A 21,619-nucleotide genomic window follows, 5' to 3' on the forward strand; every position below is an offset into this window, starting at 1 on the left:
AGGCTAAGATTATAGTTTCAGTATAGTTAACTTATTCCATGCACACTAGCTTTTGCACATTAGCTTTTATTATTATTACTAAAATGTTTTTTTTTACATGGCTAGTTTCATTTTTAATTGTAATTGTCTGTCATAGATGTCTGTCATAACCTCTATGCATATAGCTTTAGAAATTATCTATTTTTTCAAGAGCAATAATTGCCTCATGAGGGCAATAATTACATTCTAGTAAAGCCATTCAGCTGAATAGAAAAATAAAACGGTTGCAATAAATGCCGTCTATCAAATTAAATATCACTCTGCAACATGTGATGAAATCTAATCAAATGGTTGATTTGCTGTGTGTGTGTGTGTGCGTGTGTGTGTGTATGTGTGTGTGCGCGCGCATGCCGGGTGAGCGTTTGCATGTGTACTTTTCAGGTACAAGCATGGGAACGGTTTATTCCCTTCCAATGTATCTAAAAACATCTCAGGCAGGCAGAGAGCCCCGGAATACATTTTTTTTTTTTTAACAATGAGCTTTGTTATAATTTTACTCATGTTGGTTATCCAATTTCACGCTTCTCTCGGCACCTTTGAAGTCTAAAGACCTAAAACGGTCGTCTGTAAACGTAACAAGGGGAAAAAAAAAAAAGGTTAGGAAAACACCGGCGTCCGCAAACTCAAAACCCGCAGAAATCGCGGAAGAGCGTAAATTGCCCCTGCGAGGAAGAGGAAGAGGAAGAGCAAACACGTCTTGCTCCCCCCCCCCCCCCCCCCCCCCCCCGCGTGTATGTACGAGAGGTTTTTTTACCCCTGCCCCATTTACCATAGCGGCAGCCTATTAGCCGCCTGGAAAGAGAATATATTTATCAGAGGCCCCTTCCATTATTAATCAGCGCGGAGTTGAAAGTGAATATGTATCAGAGGAGCTGAATAAGGTTGAAACACGGTCTGGATTCTGATGGTCCCGCTGGGAGTATCAACAGTGCAAAGCCCTTTTTCAGCCCCAAAATCTGTGCAGAAAAGAAGTACGACTTTCATCTCCCCCTGCTCCCAAGTCTCTGCGGTTAGAGGGCCTGTAATTATACATAGATTTTGGGAGGGGGGGTGGGGGGGTTGGGTGAGGGGTTGTGTCCTAAAACGAAATGCTTTGGAGGCGATGACACAGTTTTTGAAAAAGTTGAAGCGGTGTTTTCTGTTGATATGCATAGCTTGCCATAGGAGTGACTCATTCTGGTACTGGCTGCTCTCTCTCTCAATTTTATCATGGTCTGAGTGATTATGGGAGCGCTGAGCCCTTCCCTGCTGGCTCTCTATTTACTCTATTTACTCTCTCTCTCTCTCTCTCTCTCTCTCCCTCTCTCTCCAGCCTGTGAGGTGGGTTTCTATAAGCCGGTGGCGGGCGATGGCCTGTGTGGTAAATGTCCTCAACACAGCCACTCAGAGACCAGAGCCGCCCTCTCCTGCCCCTGCGACTCCAGCTACTACCGGGCGGCGGATGACCCTCCAGCAGCTCCCTGCACCCGTAAGCACACACACACACACACACAATCACACACACACAAGCACACACATGCACACACACAAACAAATGCTCCTTGGGTGGGTTTTCTTTCATTAACTGACACACATGTAGATGCACACACACATTCAAAAATCAATCTGTGGTTACGGTACAAATACATGCACACACACACACACCCACAGGCAAGGACACATGCAGGTACAAAAACACATCCATGCATGGACACACACACACACACACACACACACACACACACAGATACACGTCTACTCCCACAGGCAAGGACAGGTGCAGGTACAAAAACAAGCACACACACACACACACACATCAACACAGTAAATATGGACTGGATATTACCAAACTTATCTCTTGACTCAAAAATCCAATTTCCTCTTCGGAGACAATGATCCAGAATATCCGAAAGTGAACTTAACCTCCGTCTCCCCCCCCCCCCCCCAAGGCCCGCCGTCCGCCCCGGTGAGCGTCATCTCCTCGGTCAACGGGACGTCGGTGAACCTGGAGTGGGGTCGCCCGCCGGACACCGGCGGCCGCGGCGACCTGCAGTACAGCGTGCTGTGTCAGAAGTGCTCCGGCGAGGGCGGGCCCTGCGAGGACTGCACCTCCTTCCTGGGCGTCGGCGGCGGCGGGGGCAAGGGGGGAGGAGGAGGGTCCGGGACGGTGGAGCGCTCGGGGGCGGCGGTGGTGCGCTACGTCCCGCGGCAGGCCGGGCTGACGGAGCCGTGGGTGACGGTGCTCAACCTGGCGGCCCACGCCAACTACACCTTCCGCATCCTGGCCGCCAACGCGGTGACGCACCTGAGCAGCGAGCCGCCGCCGTACGCCTCGGTCAACATCACCACGAACCAGGCAGGTAAGGGCATCGTGTCTCACCATCGAGGGCTATTGGGGCTAGCGGGGTTCCTCGGGGCTTCTTCTTCTTGGGGGGGGGCGGGGCGAGGCTTGAACGGGTAAGGGAGGGTTCACGCTACTTGATGTCCTGTAGGTTCCAATCGGGGCCTAGAACCTTTCTTGTCCCACTCTCTCTCTCTCTTCCATTCCCATCTCCCCTCACTGTAAACTATCTAATAAAGCAGAAATGCCCTCAAAATAATCTTTACAAAATAGAAAACGTCCCCCCCCCCCCCCTCGGGCGTCCTGGTTGGCTCAATTGGCTGAAGTGCATTCTGTGTACCGGCATTGTCCTTTGTCGCATGTCATCCCCCCCTCTCTCCCATCTCTCCTGTCTCTCTCTCTACTGTCAAATAAAGCAAAAAAAAAAAAAAAAGCCAAAATAACAATCTTTGACAAAAAAAAAAAAAAAAGTGCTGCCTCAACCATATTTTTGTGCTGATAATGAAAAGCAGGTTGTGCCACGCGTACTTTGTTTCCATAAGGACTAGCTGCAGTAGCTGCCGCTGTCAGCAAACAGTACTGATGTCCAACTCTGACACCTCTGTGCTCCACACTGACTCTATAATCAGAGTAACAACTACTACCAACTTTACTACCGCTACTTTCTTCATTTTCATCCTGGCTGCTGTAGTTGTAGTAATCGCCTTGTGATTGATTGGGTGCCACTTCTTCCCTCGATGTTCTGCGCACTCCACTAAAAGTTCTCCCAGTTCTAGAAAGCGCTCCACTCCACGCCTAAAAAGAAGCCAGGTGCAGTGGCTTCCTCTGCTTTCTGTCCACCTTGCAGCCACTCCCCATTGACTTTGATGTGGAAAAGGTTTGCTGGCGGTTTGGAAATACTGCTGTAGTGTGAACACGCCTAATAAATCAAAGGATATGTGGGTGGGATCAGGGGGCTTTGGTGATGAAAGAGCAAGACCCTGTTGATTTTTGGTCACTGGAGTCCCAGTGTGGCCGGCCATCAAAGGATGCACCGCCTTGAGCAACTGATCCCCATGGAGTTTTCAATAGATCTTGAGACCAAGACAGTACAGAATGGAGAGGATGAGAGGACAGTGAGACCAGCAAACAAAACTGAGCATGTTGAATTATAGGATCTTACAAGTAGATAGCAGGTGATTTAAGAGATAGACCTCCTGGACTTCATCAATTCACCAATGAGTCAATGCTTTAATAAATTAACTTCATGTTTGTGTAGAGTACATCAGTCTCCACAAATGCAGGTACTGGGATCTTACTCAGACTAGCCATCATCAGACTGGCCATGATGATTTATCCAGCTGTCACTCAGCACGGTTGGGGTCCATTTGTTTTCAGTGCAGAAGCTGATTTTCTTCCAAAAAGTATAATCATTCGCTCCAAAAGCTACGTAGAGCCAATATATTTCACACAGGACTAATATTACCTGAGGACGCCCAGTGATTTGTAATAATTGTGGAGATTGTCTGTGAAAACTTCCAGCACAAATTACCTTCCATATTTTGGTGAAAACAGAGGTTGTCTCATAATACTAATCCTGTGCGAATCAAACTCTCAGTAATTTCAACTGTAATCTGTTTTGGGCAGTGGTGGAAAGTAACTAAGTACATTTACTCAAGTACTGTACTTAAGTACAATTTTGGGGTACTTGTACTTTACTTGAGTATTTCCATTTTTCTGCTACTTTATACTTCTACTCCACTACAATTCAGAGGCAAATATTGTACTTTTTACTCCACTACATTTATTTGATAACTTAAGTTACTAGTTACTTTGGATATTCAGATTAATAATACAAAATATAATCAACAAATAAATTATGATGTATTATTATAGATTAAGATAAAATTGTATTAACTTTATTAATTTACAAACTACCCAGCAGTAAATAAAGTCATTAAAATCAGCTTCACCTTTACCAGCTGCAACATTAAAGTGACGTACACATTAATGCATCAATAATTATAATCCAGTGATATAATATACATTATTCTGAAATGGGCCATTCTGCATAAAGAGTACTTTTACTTTTGGTACTTTAAGTATATTTTGATGCTAACACTTTTGTACTTTTACTTAAGTAAAAATTTTAATGCAGGACTTTTACTTGTAACAGAGTATTTTTATACTGTGGTATTGTTACTTTTACTTAAGTACAAGATGTGAGTACTTCTTCTACCACTGGTTTTGGGTGCATGATTTCTTTTCATCCTTCTTCTTCTTCTTGATGCATGACCTCTGTCTTCCACCTGTCACGAAAAATGATGGCAGTAGTGGATAAAGCAGTAGTGGTAGCTATTGCTGAATCAAAATCTCAACCTTATGCAACTGTATCCGGTGCACCGTTGCTTGTAGCGACTTCTCATCATCCTGTGCAGAGATCGGGGGCGTAACTCGGACATGAGGTGACTATCTCATGGTCTCTCATCGAACCGCGTGTTGATTCCTTCCTGTCTCCTGTGTAGCCCCCTCCGAGGTGCTAGCCATCCGCCAGGAGAACGCCAGTCAGAACAGCGTGACCCTGCTGTGGCATGAGCCCGACCAGCCCAACGGCGTGATCCTGGAGTACGACATCAAATACTACGAGAAGGTACGCCACCAGCCGCTACACATGTTCTACTCAGCAACTATACTCCCGGGAGCCCGAAACACCAAACGCAGGGGCTCTGTCAACACATTCTGTTTATTTTCCCCCAAAACACCAAACATATAACTATTCTAGCAGCTTATGAGGAGGGGGGGTGGAGGGGGGTGGGGGGGGTATGACACGGTCCCCGCTATACCTGGAGAACATAAGCTTATTGTCTTCAAAGGGCTGCGACTAAGCTGAGCCAAGATATTGTGAATGCAGAGGAGTGCGCTTGGATAGACTCTGGATAACTTAATCCAGGAAAAGATCCCGCTGGCAGCTCGGCTAATTGAAAGGAAATGGGGGTCGAGAGAGAGAGAGAGAGAGAGAGAGGGAGAGAGAGAGAGAGGCAGAGGAAGAGAAAGAGGACGAGGCGGTGTAGATTCCAACTTAGCGAAAGTGACAGTGACAGCAAGCGGTCGGCGGGCGCATAAGCATGGCGGCGAGCTAATTGCTGCGTGCGTGGATGTGTGTGTGTGTGTATGTATGTGGGCGGGTAGGTGTGTGCGTGTGTGTGTGTGTGTGTGTGATGATAGAAATCGGCTAATTGCTGAAGGGAGCGGCCTGGGAGGCGGCAGCGTTCATAGCCAAACAAGCAGGATGGCGTGGAGGGTGCTGGAGGATTAGCTCGTCTCTGGCGCCAGTGTCTTAATCTTGGCGCGCTCAGAGGGGGGGGGGGGATTTCAAGTGGACAAGTCAGCACTGAGCTTACTTAAGGTTCCTACACGACTGTACTCGACAACAATGACTCACGGCGAGGGCGGCGGCCTCCTGCGTCCCTGCCGCCGCATGCTGGCTGAGGACGATAATGAAGACGGGGGAAAAATGTCCTCATTTCTGCACCTTCTTTATAATTAGGCTCTTAGCTCTTCCGGGGACACATGAATGATTCACCGTTAGTCTGACGCTGTTATTTTGGCCCTTGCACCCCTTATTATCGGCTGCTTGAGCTTATTCTACTTTATTCTACAGTTTTTGTGAGCAGCTCTGAACGAGAGTGTCAGGTAAAGGGCTGAAATGAAATCTTATTTCATTTCAAAAAGGTGCAAGAGGCAGATGAAAAGGAGGAGGAAGAGCACAGACATGATGGTGATGGCGATGAAGGGCGTCCACTGTTACAAAAGCTCCTTCAACACATGAATGCATCCCTTTTTTAATGAATATGTACATACACAAGAGGCCTATTGAATAGGTGTAGCAACTTGTGAGAATTCAAATTTCTGATGTTTAAATACATTACAGATGAAGCTGCTATAAGAGAGCTAAAAAAAAATAGCACCTCTGATTATGCTTGATGCAGCGGCATATACACGCGCAATGAAACAGCAACAAAAACAAACACGCCTCAGAAACGCTGTTATTTTTCTGGCTGATATCACTGGATCAAACGATTTCTGAGGTAATTACCTGCCGATCACATTTGACAGTCGGATAGGGTTGTGTTCATTTACGATAAACGTGTACAGCACATAACAGCTCTAGTGTGAACAGATATGAGTTCAGAGAGGTCCTTCAAGAGAGGGCCAGTGGACTAGCAAAGTCCTTACTGCAAAAATTAACCATCTTAGTCATTTCAACCAGAAGTGATCCTTAAAATTGTATTTTTGAAGTGAGAAAAATCTGCCGGCAGCATGAGATAGTTTCACTTGTTTCCAATTCAAATCAAATGATTTTCTTGAATCAAGTGTCATTTTCTTGATGGTAGTGGAGCGATCTGCCTTTTCATGCCTTGTTTCAGGATATTGACCAGAAAATCCCTGAAATAAATGAAACTACATTGGAAGCATGTGAAATGATCTCACCCCATTGGCAGAATTTTTCACTTGTTTTAAGAAAAACATTTTAAAACTGAATGTGAGACTATAAGACTCAGTGAGATGGAGGTTTTTTGGAGTGTACAGTAGCAACTCAGCTGATAGTAGCCTAAAGTTGAGTCATAACTCAATATTTCTGATGACGCCCACATTAAGATGACAAAGAATGGTGAAGATAATCGTGATAATGCTGTTGCTGCAAGAATACACCAAGTTTTGATGAGAACCAAAATCATCCATGTGTCAGAAGATCACTGGCTCTGCTCCATGCTAACACTTTAGCATACACTATGTTGAGTGGTAGTAGGCTCCATGCTAACACTTTACACTATGTTGAGTGAAAGTAGGCTCCATGCTAACACTTTAGCATACACTATCTTGAGTGATGGTAGGCTCCATGCTAACACTTTACATTATGTTGAGTGATAGTAGGCTCCATGCTAACACTTTACACTATGTTGAGTGACAGTAGGCTCCATGCTAACACTTTAGCATACACTATGTTGAGTGATAGTAGGCCACTAGCATTATTCGGTAAGACTGACCTTTTCAATAGTAAAACATTGTTAGTGGTTAGCATGGGGCACTGGAAGGAATGATTTACTGGGGACACATGTATGATTTTGGTGTCTATGTTCACCAATCTCTCAAAAACTCCTTTAATGTGGACGTTTCCCTTGCAGGATAATGAGCAGCAGAGCTACTCCACTCTGAAGTCTAAAGGGACCACTGCCCGGGTCTCAGGGCTGAAGCCTGGTACCAAATACATCTTCCAGGTCCGAGCCAGAACATCAGCAGGCTGCGGACGCTTCAGCCAGAATGTGGAGATTCAGACTGGGAAAGCAGGTGTGTGTGAGAGAGAGAGAGAGAAACAGAGAGAGAGAGACCGTATCACTGATTTGTTGCTTGAAACCTCACGCCTGCCCTGGGCCACAGGGACCCTTCAGCTACACATCGTCATATGCCGTTTAATACAGTGGAAAAAGCCCAATAACAAAACTGTTTGTTCTGTTAAACGACTTGGCACAGAGAGCGTCTCAAAAGCCAGGCCAGACCGCACAGCGTGGCGCTGGGCTAAAGAGGCCCGGGTGTCAGTGAGGCCGATAACCGCCTCAGTCCATCCCTCTGTTCCATCGATTGGCGCTTTGTTAGAGGGTCGCCCCTGTCAGCGAAACCACTGCCTATCCCAGCTTCAAACAGCGCTGTACACCACTCTGAGGGGGGAAGGGGGTTGGTCTTCGTGGGTCTGTGCACCGGACGCAAGTGCAGCAAGGGGAAGTTAAGCTTTGCTAAAACAATTCTTTTATTAGAATATTGTTCTCGCTTCATAGGGGATTCGGCAGATGACGTGCAGAGCCGCTTCTATAGGTCTGCGAAGCTCAACCTCTTCCCCGATTTGAGTCCCAGCGCTGTTTCATTGACTAATTGTCTCCCTCCGCTCTCCTGCTCAGTGGACCCAGACTCTCCTCCTCTTGACACCGTTTCACTCTCAGACTCTGGAAACGAGAGGAATGCATACATCCCACTTAGCCTACATGCTGAGCAATCAATAAGTCCAAAAATATGGGAAAAACTAGACCGAGTAGCCTATTTTCTAGCATATAGAGTGGTGCCTGTTACCCTCCTGCGAACATTGCTTTGCAGTCGCTCGATGTCGAGACGGAAAAAGTCTTCTCTCTGGCTAACTTTCCCCTAATGAATCACATCAAGGCTGTCCAGGGCGGCGCGACACTAAACTGCGATATAGCCTGCCTCAGGTTTTCTTCAGGTCTCTAGATTGGATTTGAATTCACATAATAATCTTAACTGTAACATGCTCACAGAAAATTGCTTTCCCACCATCAGTGATTCTTAATTGGCACAAACTCATAATTCTTCAAGCATACTAAACCTCAGAGGAGCTCATCTAATTGCATGCACATTTCATTTTAAAATAATGAAAATATGCAAGGTAGCTCATATAGTGTTTCCAATTTCTCAAGGTATCTTAAAGCTGCACTAGGCAAGATTTTTATGTAAAAATACACCAGTCTTATGACCCTAAATCCCAATGTGGGGCTGCAGTAGATATAAGTGTCCCATACCCCCCAATGTACATCCCGTAGATTTGCCCTATTTGCCCCTAAATAAATTCTGGTGTTAGGTATGGTCAATCGAAACTTAAGAGTGAAATCCAAACTGGACCCACCAACATTAGATCTTTTCCTCTTTCGTCCCTTTGGTATCCTTTGGTATAAAGCATCACATCAGCACACCGTGTGCAGTTTACTGACATCAGGATACAGGATTTCTGGGTATCGAATTTCAAATTTTCAAACAGTTACCTCTCGCTGCCATTTGGGGCCGCCAATGTGCAGCGTTGCCTTGTGCAGCTTTAAAGTCCACATTGGAAACGTTGAACTTTTTCTATGAATTACTTAAAGAGATGCAATATTCAACCTAACGTGGACATGAACATGTTTCTTACATCTGCTAGGCCTTGTGATATGGCTTTACTTTTTTCTTACAGCCTACAGCATACAACAAGTCCTTGCAGTTATTCATAACATTGTGCTTGACTTGACTCTAAGGTAGAGGCTTAATCACTTCTAATATTAAGACAACATACAGTACCTTATCTTTCAAAATAGATGGCAACATAAGAAGAACAACATTTACCTATAATAGAACAGGCATATAAAGGATACTTTCAAAGCGGGAGGTATCACTTCATTAGAAAAGATGGAGCTCCTTATTGGAGTTGCATGTTCTTTATTTAAACAAATAGACTACTCCCACTTGTGTGTTGGTGACAAAGTGCATGTACATGTAACTGCATATACACTGATTATATTCCCATAGACTGTACACACACATACAGGCAAACAATACACCTAAACTCAGTGGTTCTCAACCATGTTCCATCGAGACCCAAGAGCCTACAGCTTCAACCAGAGAGGAGGAACTAGCGTCGGGTTGGAATGAAAACCTGCAGACTCTTGGCGGCCCCGCTGCCTCAGCTGACACCCGGTGTGTGTGTATGTGTGTGCGTGTGTGTGTGTCTTTGCAGCTCCTCTGCGCTACAACACCATGACCATCATCTGGATCTGCATGGCCCTGGTGTCCGGCCTGGTCGCCTTCCTGGCCATCATCATCTGCAGGAAACGGCAAGGCTACACTTTACCACACTACCCGTCGCTGCTGTGTGTGGAACACTTTCTTACACTACTCTACGTTTTGCCTCTCTCTGTGTCGTATTGCTTGTGTCGTATGATGACAACCCCGTTTTTTTTTGCATAGCCGTTGTATTTCACCCTGCTTTTGCTACATGTAGACTAACGAGGGTGCAAGTAGAATGAAAGCATGGTTGTAATTTGAATGAGGGAAAGGATCACATTTTAAGCCTGTGTGTGAGAAGCTAAACTACCTTTGGTCCCCCTTGGCACTCTGATATGTGCACAATATGGGAACACACAAATAATCTGCATGCCTTTCTGTCTGTAATAAGGATGATGAGTGCAGTTGAGCTAATGCTTCAACTAATGGTGTGAGCTTCTCTCATCTCCTCAACCCTCCCTGTCTTCTCCCTGTCTTAGTTAGCTAATTTCCCAACACGTAATTTCCACCTCATAGTGGATTTAATTATGTTGATTCATGTCCAGTAGCTTGCGAGCCAAACGTCCCCATTTATCCTCTCAGCCCCCTCCCCACGGTTTGATGTCTTCAACTTACATCTCCATAGCACTGCAACGAATAATTAATTTCATTGCACTTAATTAATTCATACTTCAATGCATATTAACTTCTTCAGCTGGAGTTCGTTTCCATTCTGTTGGAGAGAGAGAAAGAAACATAGCAGTCGGAGGATTTAAAGGGGTTATCCGGTCAAAATCATGTTTTTATGACTGCAAAGTCCATTGTGATGAATGTCACTTGGACGTAGAATCAGACACTGGAGCATTTTTCTGCTCAGTACGCCACAAGTCCCACTTTTAAAGGAATACACCAAGTTTTTGCAGTAGGGATATTGGCCCATTTGTCAATATATTAAGTGATGATAACATAGACACCGAAATCATACATCATGCGGCCAAGTCTGGTAGTTTTGTGTAGATTGATCAAACTTACACAAAATATGATAGAAAAATAACATACCAGGGGACTACTTTTCCTGTTTCCACAGGGAGTGAAGGTGGTGGGTGATGGGAGACGGTGTACAGCTGAAAATCACTGCACAGTGGATGCATATGTGTTTCCTTATCTGAAATAGTTCCAAAAATAAACCTGGCTACATCAGCTTTATTGAGTTAATGATAATTCATTTTTAAAATTTATGAATCTACAGACCATATAATGAGAAGTGCGCTAATGCTTTACAGGTGCTGTGGTGGTGTGTGTGTGTGTGGGGGGGGGGGGGGGTATGCAAGTAAATTACAGTAACAGCACAATATGAGTGTCTTTGTTGATATAGTGGTCACTATGCAAGTGTAATGCAATTAGTGTTACTATCTTAGATAGTAGGGAGATTGGCTGTATGGGCAAATCCAGCAGGTCTGACAGGGTTAATGGGTGGATTTTCTCTGGTTTCGCTCATCTACGATATTTAGGTTGAAGGTAAGGCAATATATTTTAATGAAAAACTCACATAATTCAATTTTAACATAAGTTGTGACCCAATGTGTGTGTTAGTTACTCTTGCATCCTTTACTTGCACTGATTTAGCCACTAGATTCTGCCTGGTGTAGGAGTATATGCTAATTCAAGCACTGCGTACTTGAATGTGTTATGGGGTTGTGTAACATTACTATGGAAGAGAGAGTACGATTGGATTGAGTGAAACTACGTTGATTTTAAAAACTGTGTGTTAGCATGGAGCCTACTATCACTCAACATAGTGGATTCTAAAGTGTTAGCATGGAGCAGCAGAGACAGATCTACCGTGGACACATGGATGATTTTGGTGTCTATGTTCTCATCACTTGGTGTATTGGTTTAAGCAGTGCTCATGTGACCTGATTTGAGTAGAGGGGACAGTGTTCATAAGGACCTGTCAGTGTGGATCGGCACTGGATGTCAGCAACACTCACCGGTCCTGCCATTTTTCTAAAGGCCAGAAATAAAACCCAGCTTTTTAGTTGTATCAAATAGATTTATCATTTTATTATTGTATTGTTTTGGTAATAAAAACATTCGTGGAGGTGAGGCGTGTTTGGATATATTAATCATAGGTGAATTTTACTGCCACATGGACAAAAGGCCAAAGTGCCCTCCTAGTGTGTATTCATTAGTGTATTTTATACCTGAATATTGATGTTTATCACTATTTTCACTCAAAACAGGAAAATCATACCCATAGAAAAATAGGTTTGCGACTTTAATAAGCAAACCTCATCACTCCCCCCAAATAATTCAATTGGATTCCTTCCTTTCTTTTGCTTGACCTCTGCCCCCCGCCCCCTGCCCTATTGCCACCCAGAAACTGCATAAACAGGGGAAACAGGCTGAGTAATCACTGGGCGATATAGGCTATGTCAGAGTTAATTATTCATTATGAACAGTTGTTGATTTATTAATTATGAGTTGTGGTGTTATGCTGTAGTATGGCATATGGTTGAGAATGCTCTGAGATATATGTTCTGCTATTGCCCTGCTATTGTATTCATCCCTCCGTATGTATGTGCGTGTGTGTGTGTGTGCGAGAGTGTGTTTGCACGCACGCCTATCCGTGTGTGTTTGTCACTTGTGCGCGCGTGTGTGTGTGTGTGTGTGTGATTTGTACAGACACTGTGGCTACAGCAAGGCTTTCCAGGACTCGGATGAGGAGAAGATGCATTACCAGAATGGCCACGGTATGTTTAGCACCATTATTAGCAATAATAGATTTATGTCGCGTCCCTCGGATAGGTCGCATTTTCCATCCAGATGTAATAAAGTTCATCCTCAGCGCAAACAATTTCATCAGGCTCCGAGTGATTACAGGAGCACAGAGGCCTTATTCCCCCCCCCGCATGCTCTCTATTTACTCTCTCTATCTCTCTCTCGCCCGCGCTCTCTCTTTTCCTTTCTCTCTGTCTTCCCCGCCCCCCGTCTCTCGAATCATTCCTCCTCTTTCATCAACTTTCCCCCTCCCGCACCACCACTGATAGGGGCTCAGATGCGATGTTGTTCTCATTCTCCCGATATGTGACCGAATGCTAATGTTGTTTATCTTAGTGTCATTCCCCGACGCGAGGTTCTATATCGACCCGCACACATACGAGGACCCCTGCCAGGCGGTCCACGAGTTTGCCCGAGAAATTGAAGCTTCCAGGATCAAAATAGAGAAAATCATTGGTTCAGGTAAAAAAACCGTGAACTTGGGACACACACACACACACACACACACACACACGCAGCCAGAATCATCGGCTGAGGTAACTTAAAATCATTGGCTGGTGTAAAGGCTGTGGTGTGCAGCAGAGAGGAGGATGGCAGAGCGGAATCAGAGCGTTGCGTGGGACTGTCAATCAAAGCCTCCTCAGACAGGCGGGGAATACTAACGCTGTGTTACCGCTGGACTCTGCACTATACAGTACACACACCGTATTGGATATGACTGCTGCGAAAGAAAGAAAGAAAGAAAGAAAAGGAAAAAGAGCAGAAGAGGACAAATGGCAGCGATCGCACTCGAAGTTCTGCTGAGAGCTAAAGATAAAAATTAATGAGAAAGAGGCTGATCGATGAGCAGCTTACTCTGATTTGTCGAAGTGTCACACACAGATGTGGAGAGACAGCTTCACAAGTAGATATTTGTTGTCGAGTTTCCCCCCCCCCCCTTATCTACCGTAGCAAATTAGCTTAAGACACATTCTCATTTACAAGCGTGGCTTCGGGGGGGAGGGTTAGCGGATGCAGCTGAGCACAGCGGATGCAGTGGTATATACTTGCTCATCTCGTGCCATGTCTGTGTGTGTGTGTGTGTGTGTTTAGGCGAGTTCGGGGAGGTGTGTTACGGACGTATGAGGCTCCCGGGGAAGAGGGACATCCCCGTGGCCCTGAAGACCCTGAAGGCGGGCTACAGCGACAAGCAGAAGAGGGACTTCCTGGCCGAGGCGTCCATCATGGCCCAGTTCGACCACCCCAACGTCATCCGCCTGGAGGGAGTGGTGACCCAGAGTACGCATGTTTTTGGGCCTATCCATAGATTTCGGGCCTCTATTGAATATCCTTTAATCTGACCGTTTTCATACTTACTTACTTTTCAAGCATTCAGTGTTTCCCCCCCCAGATTCTTCCATTCGTGTCAGCCTCTGAAACAGCATTTAGAACCATCACAGGACACTAAAACTCTCCACTGCCTAATGAAATTCTTTTAGAGTTAGCGGGTCGTTAAAGCAGCTTGACCCAATCCACCTATTAAACGGTGGGGAAACTCTGGGATACATTACCGACTCGGAAATGAAAGTTTCATTTACAGAAAGTATTATTGAACGATGAAACAAATGAATAAAATGTACAAAGACAATCAAACTTCATTGCAGTTTTTACAGGCTGTTTTTATGCAGCTTTGGTCGCTCCGTCATATCGGTGGTGGGTGGGCAGGATGAATTAAATATCCGGTATTTAATAAAAGGAAAATATGATATGTCAGCCTAGACCTAGATAGGATATAATATATAACACAGGCTGTGAGGGGATAACAGACTGTGTCCTTGCTTTTAAGCCTCTCCAAACCATTAAAGTCTGTTTGCAACAAAAGGTGTTTATTGGAGTTAAGGGTGAAAGAAAAGTTGAAAAAAGAAAGCTAAGGCTCTATTTCTTCTGTGCTTAAGTTAAGCCTTTATCTGGGAAGCCATTCAAAGCTAAATGAGAAGAAGAGTGCCTTGACTTCTTTTTTTAATTAGGTGGTAATACTGTCTGATATCACAACATTATTATTTTTTGCCTCAAAAGTAGTTGTGTTCGACTTCATTTTGCATTCATTCAAATAGAGATCCATGTATTTTGGTATTTCCCGTACAATATACAGTACATAAACATGCATGGATCATATATAGTGTGTACATAAAGCAAACAGAAAGTCCGAGATGTACAATGCAGAAGAGGAACGGTCCTGTATGTGTGTGTGTGTCTCCCCAGGTAAACCGGTGATGATCATCACAGAGTACATGGAGAACGGCTCCCTGGACTCCTTCCTCAGGGTTTGTACTGTAGCTTTTTGTGTTGTATTGTAGCAGAGGAGAGAGCGACCGCACCGGGTGTTTAGAACCGCAAGTGTAAAAGCTTTCAAGAACTGGATATGGGTTGAATCCCTATTTTGTTGCATCAATCAGCGATAGAGAGCAGCAAAACGGCACTTATATGAAAATGTTGCAAAGTATTACTTTATGCCACATTGTATTCTCTCATCTTTACTCTGCTTTCTCTCCCTCTGGAAATCTCTCGCCATCCCTCCGCTCCGTCTTTTCTGCTGCTGTTCCAATACCAGTTTTTTCAGCTGCAGTTAAAACTTTTTTTCTCCTCTCCCTCCCTCTCTCTCTCTCTCTCTCTCTCTCTCTCTCTCTCTCTCTCCCCTCCCTGCAGAGACACGACGGCCAGTTCACCATCATCCAGCTGGTGGGCTTGCTGCGTGGCATCGCAGCCGGCATGACCTACCTGGCCGACCTGGGCTACATCCACAGAGACCTGGCAGCCCGCAACATCCTGGTCAACAGCAACCTGGTGTGTAAGGTGTCTGACTTTGGCCTGTCCCGGGTCCTGGAGGACGACCCCGACGCCGCCTACACCACCAGTGTGAGTTTACACATAGAGGCAAGCATATCTACGCCGTCGCGCACACACACACACACACATACACACACACACACACACACACACACACACGGTATTTGAAAGGAATGGTCAAGGTTGGGGAGCAATGGATGTAATGGGACTTCAGTAATCCGATTGCCAAAAACATAACTATAACTTAAAGTCACTATAAAACTGCATTTTGAGAGCATCTGGATTCGTTAATGTGATGTATTTCCTGTTGAAACAGGATGTTGGGGCGGGACATATTGAGGGGAGGGATCATTCAAAAGAGTGAACTAATGGGATATCTGTTAGGGAGAGAAAGGCAGTTTTAGTTGATGGAAGGGGCATTGGGGCGGGATTATTCAAAAATCTGTGATGGTTTTATTGACTGGAATTTTAATGAGATTTTGATATAGAAATTCAAGGAAATATTTTTTTGTCATATTTTTGGCATAAATAGTCAAATAGGTGTATAGATGATAGTTTGAATGAGCTAAAAAAAAACATCAAAAGTCATTTTTCATTTCAGTGTGACTTTAAAGTTGCACTAGGCATGTTGGCGGCCCCAAGAGGTATCTGAATTTTGCAGACCTCAAAACAAACTTCATTCAGTCAAATCTAGGGCATCTCAATTCGGGAGAAAGGGACACTCCTCTCTGCTTCAGCCCCACTTTGTCATTTAGGCTGGTAAGATGTATTTATACATAAAAATCATGTCTAGCGCAGCTTTGACAGTAATTTATTTGTTATTCTTATTTAACCTTAATTTAACCAGGCAGTCCCGTTGAGATCTGGCCAAGAAAGCAGCATCGAGACAAACATAAAAGTTGAAGACAAGCAATACTGTACAAAAGCAATGCGGTACAGTCAAAGTCACATGAAAAAGAGAGCGAGGGAAAATCTCCATAAGCGCTCCCGCAGGCAGGAGCTCAATATTAAACCAGCAGCCTGTTGGGCCAAACGTATTAAATCTTGACTAAAAAAAGCAAAGGCAGCTCCTTGGAGAGTTTGATGCTATCATCAGCACACAGATGAAAATCAGCATTTGGCACCTTTGTCAGGTACAGTTACTGTAAAACACAGCAATCAGGTTACAGATACTAGGTGATTACTACATATTTGAAGGGGAAAAGGAATTTAGATTGTGATATTAGAGACACTACAGCAGAATTACATAACATCTTGAAATAATGCTTGATAATGGTTGAAGGTTATGTTAAGACTGTTCAAATTATTGTCTGGAAATTGGAGTAAAGTGTTTATCTGATAATTCAATGCTATCCAGCAAAATTTTGATTATGAGTTAGGCTTAGATAATTCCTATCTTGCTGATTCCAATTTAAAGCAGGAAATCAAGTATCTGTAATGGACTACATTTTGAAAGTAACCTTCGCATGTTTAAAATAACCCATGGGGAACGCTTTGTTTGTCTTCGAAGTGATGTATCCATTTGTCAGCCTAATTAAGTGTCATTTTATATCAAGCGTCCTGTAAGTAGTCCACATACTTGCTACCATTTGCAAATCTATTCTTGTCCTGGTCTACTGGTGCACACACACACACACACACACACGCAGTAAAGTCCAGTACATTCAGACATAAAGCCATTCTAAGTCATGCAACTTTGTGTGTCATTTTAACTTTCTGCTTTCATCATCGCAATGGCCTGAGGGAGAATTTACAGACAGAAACATACAAGTGGACCTCGGCAGGACTTGTTGAGGTCTCGGGGTTCACTTCCCCTTCCCAGATTTGTCCGCTGGGTCCAGGGATTCGACCCACGGTCCCACGTTTGATTTCTCGAACCGCAACACTTCACCGCCGCTTCATACATTTGTCTCCGAAAGTCCGGTCCATCCTGGTTGAACTCAGCTGGCTGTCGTTTTCTGTGTTCCAACCCCGTAGGGCGGGAAGATCCCCATCCGCTGGACGGCGCCGGAGGCCATCACCTACCGGAAGTTCTCCTCCTCCAGTGACGTGTGGAGCTACGGCGTGGTCATGTGGGAGGTGATGTCCTATGGAGAGCGACCGTACTGGAACCTCACCAACAGAGATGTGAGTGCTGTACAGGGGCTAAAGCGCAAGAAGCAAGAACCAAGAACCGATTTGTTGACTTAGACCGGAAATAACCTGAACATTTCCATGTGAATCCTTGTGCAATATGGAGCTCTTTGACTGGTGCTTGCATGCTGCTGTACATACTGTCATATTTCTTTGTATTTATTGTCTTACCTGTGTTTTTTATGCATGTGCAGGTGATCAAATCTGTGGAGGAGGGCTACAGGCTGCCTGCTCCTATGGGCTGTCCTGGGGCTCTACACACACTCATGCTGGACTGCTGGCAGAAGGATCGCAACGAGAGGCCGCGCTTCTGCCAGATAGTCACCGTTCTTGACAAGCTAATCCGCAACCCAGAGAACCTGAAGTCTATGGACACGCTCTGCAGGTGGGTGGACCGGGCGAAAAGATCCGTAGCGACGTGGGTCCGCCGTGTCACACGCCGAGGAGTCCTTTGATTTAATTTGGCCGGACAGTTCGCCAACCATTTAATCAAATATTGGTTCATGTGATTAGCGGATTAAGCCGGGAGTCGAGGCGAGGCGCTGCCTGCGAGGGGCTGAGGAGATGATCTCCTGGACAATGCGCGGTGACAGACTGTTAGGCTACTAAGTAACTGTCCTGGTGCGGGAGGCAGAGTAAATCCAATCTCATCCCGCCGCTATCAAACATGAGCGCAGTGGGATAAAGTTACAGCCCAAAGTTTCCCTCAAAGTTCTCTGGCAGACGAGGGGCGAGCGGTTGTGTTCGTTTTCCAATAAGCTCATCTCTGATAGACGCGCTGTGCGTTAAGTAAAAGCCTGGCTGTGATATTGACATTGATCCGCCGTGAATCAGGTTGAGCAGGTTGAGCAGGTTTGAGAGGACACCCGGGCTGAGGCTGGACCTGTGTAAATTGCTCAGTTCAGATCCCGGGTCCTACGGAGTCAGCGGTGCGTGGCAGAAGTGTGTGTGTGGGTAGGGGTTGGCGGGGGGGGTGTTTGGAGGAGATGAGTCGGGGAGTAGAGGATGGGGGAGAGGAGGAGGAGGAGTGTTAAGGATTTCTCCCTGTATTAATCTACCCAAAGCAGCCATCCTGCAACCACGGCCGCCACCTCTTCTCTATCATTTTAACTGCTATTGATTTTCTGCCTCGGCTGCTAGTGCCTTTCAAAGCCCCCCTTTCCCCCCATTCTCTCTCTTTTTTTTCTGCTTCTCTCACTTTTCGCCTCTTTTCTCCTTTTCGGACTCCCTCCAACTAATCTTTTTGTCTCCCCATTGTCTCCCTCTCTCTCTCTCTCTTTCTCCCTCTCTGTCTATCGATCTACCTATCTCTCCATCTATCTCGCTCTCTGCCTCAGGTTAAACAGTCCTCCGCTGATGGAGAGAGCTATCCCAGACTTCAGTAGCTGTAACTCAGTAGATGACTGGCTGGACACTATAAAGATGGGCCGCTACAAGGACCACTTCGCCGCGGGGGGGTACCATACCCTGGGACACGTTATAGGCATGAACCAAGGGTGAGTACTGACCATGATGGAGAATGATAACAACTCAGAGGTAGTAGATAGCTGCCGGGCTCCGCCATCTGATAGCTTTGCTTGATGTATGTAGCTTAAAGACCCTGTGGAGTGAAAAATGACTCAGAATACTCCGCCTGCATCCAGGGGTGAAACGTTTTGATAGACACCGCTAAGCAAGTTTGAGCCGCTGCACACGGGGATCATTTTAAAAATGCTCCCGGTAAATTTCAGCGAGTATAGTGATAAAATCACTTGGACCACAGTCGTGTTTCATCACTGCTCATTTGTTTATTTTATTACCACCTCCTCAAATATTATATAATCAGTCTGCGCCATTGAGAACTGTCACTAGCACAATGCACTCTTCTACCCTCCCACCCATGCTCAGATTTGCTTTTTATCTGAGCCAGGAGTCATGATTCCATTTCATGGGGCCTTCAGGACCATCCTTGACAGTTGCCATCACAGTGTCTGACTACAGCTCTCCTGTAAAGTGAAAAGAAACGAGCTGTGACTATGATCCACTCGCAGCACAATGTGAGTTGTGTAGAGATCGGCCAATATGGTTTTTGAAGGCTGATAGCGATACCGCTATTTTTGGATCGAAGCTGCCGATACCTTATATTTTGGGCCAGAATTCAATATTTTTTTTACATTTGACTGTTTTCATGCCAAAAGAAATCCATCTCTTCAGTGTATCCCCTCAGCATTTGAGTCTTGACAGAGTGGAAAAACCTCTGAAACAGCATTAAGTCCATCATGTGATACTAAAGCTCTCCACTGAATCCGTGTGTGTTTATATCTGCGTGTGTTCCGCAGGGACATCCAGAGGCTCGGGGTGACGCTGATGGGCCACCAGAAGAAGATCATGACCAGCGTCCAGCTGATGAGGGCGCAGGTCCTGAACAGGAGTGTGCCGTCGGTGCACGTATAACTCCAACGCCCAGGTTTCTGAGGCCTTCCGCTAAAATGTAGAAACCCAGGCTTCTGAGGCCTAAAGGAACTCCATGGGAATCGCGCTGATCGGAGAAAGTCGGAAGAAGAGGAAGATACGTGGGAACTTTTCAAGACTTTTTTCCTTGAGAGATCGATCTGAGAAGAAAACGCGAAAGGTTTTAAATATGGAGCAAGTGTATACGTGACTTCTTCGGGAAGATTCCTACCTTTCTTTTTTTTTCCTATCCGATTACATTTTATGAGTTTAAATGTCTTGTTTATAAATGGAAAGACTGCCTTAATCTCCACAGATTATTTTAATTTTGTTGTCTACAAAGAGAAGATAATTTATCAAACATGAATTTATCAGAGTAATATGATTTACTGGACCGGGCAATGGCAAGAGTATACGGACTGATGTAGAGGGTGGGGGGCGGGGAAGGGTGTTTTCAAATGTTCAGATGACACACGGCGTCTCTCCTACAGTAAAAGCCTGAGGAGAACGAGCCCCAGAAAGAGGCTCGAATCAGATAAGTGGAGAAAAGTGAGATAGGGCTCACCCAAGTTGCCAGATCGCCTCCACAGCAGAGGAGACCCAATTCACCCTAGGCTATTAATACCAACTAAAGGCACATTTCTCCACCGTCCAACCTTGATGAATGACCCCCGGAGAGCCCCAGAGCCCTCTGCCCAGTCTGAAGCTGCGTAGCGCACAACTACTGTACTTTGAAGATGTGTATGATTCAGTTATAGTGCACTTTATTCTACAATCTCACTATGCTAGAGGCTTTGCAATTGCATCACAAATCTTCTAGCAGCCACATCTGGGGCCATCATGGAGGTCCATAAGAGAATTGACTGGGTGCAAATAATGGCTAAATATACAGTATAACAACTGTCTTTTCTTTATCCCTAGTCTCTACTCCAAAACACTCAGGCCCCGATTCACTAAGATTGCATTGTGCGAGCAAATAGCTTGAGCAAATTGCTCCTCAACTGCAGGAGCAAAGTGCATCCTATTCACTATTTATGCAAAGTGATCACGCAAAAAAATGGCCGCAATATGTCATTGCGGGTGCAGTACATCCAACGAGAGTTTGAAATCTTTCTGTTCCAAGAACTTGTAGGGTGGCGACAAACTTAACAATGTCCTGGAATTAAATGGGATTGAAAGAAAAGATCCAATATCGACTGAGTATTAAGTCAGTATCTGGTCGCTGCGTGGTCAGTTACCTCCGCAAACATTTCCAATCCAATCCAATCCAAACCTTTATTTAATAATTTATGTTCATCATTTAGTGAATCAGGGCCTCTGAATTGTAGATTGAGAAGAATCAGCTCAGTTAAACCGAGGTGTTGTTTTTTGGCTTTGTTAGCTAGCTAACTAGCCAACAGGCTAATTTAGCAAAGCAACTGGCGTTAACACTAGTTAACTGGCGTTAACTAACTGGCTAGACACTAAGCTAGTTTCTACTATTAGCTAGTGTCAGAGGTAGCCTACAACAGGACAGTGCTAGTTCAGATACCA

At 45.0% G+C, this 21,619-nt stretch overlaps 1 protein-coding gene across 1 annotated transcript; it reads left to right on the forward strand.

The window, feature by feature from the left end:
* The first annotated feature begins 386 nt into the window (after positions 1–386).
* epha8 (eph receptor A8) lies at positions 387–20,089 on the forward strand. The gene is made up of 15 exons (XM_071525306.1): positions 387–393; positions 1,352–1,507; positions 1,968–2,378; positions 4,864–4,988; positions 7,525–7,687; positions 9,891–10,023; positions 12,602–12,669; positions 13,034–13,159; positions 13,790–13,975; positions 14,939–15,000; positions 15,383–15,592; positions 17,501–17,650; positions 17,851–18,041; positions 18,994–19,152; positions 19,975–20,089. Exons 1-15 carry the CDS (start codon positions 387–389, stop codon positions 20,087–20,089), a joined length of 2,262 nt encoding a protein of 753 aa, XP_071381407.1.
* The last annotated feature ends 1,530 nt before the right edge of the window (positions 20,090–21,619 follow it).

The sequence above is a fragment of the Centroberyx affinis genome, unplaced genomic scaffold (assembly GCF_046629955.1).
Source record: "Centroberyx affinis isolate AG114_WGS23_722 - 3 ecotype Tasmania unplaced genomic scaffold, CSIRO-AGI_Caff_v1 ptg001287l_1, whole genome shotgun sequence".
Lineage (NCBI taxonomy): Eukaryota > Metazoa > Chordata > Actinopteri > Beryciformes > Berycidae > Centroberyx > Centroberyx affinis.

What these genes read in the sequence shown, in the direction of transcription:
- epha8 (XM_071525306.1), top strand. An exon ending in CATCACCACGAACCAGGCAG is followed by an intron (nt 2,379 to 4,863) that starts GTAAGGGCATCG and finishes TCTCCTGTGTAG; the next exon opens with CCCCCTCCGAGGTGCTAGCC. An exon ending in AGAGAAAATCATTGGTTCAG is followed by an intron (nt 13,160 to 13,789) that starts GTAAAAAAACCG and finishes GTGTGTGTTTAG; the next exon opens with GCGAGTTCGGGGAGGTGTGT.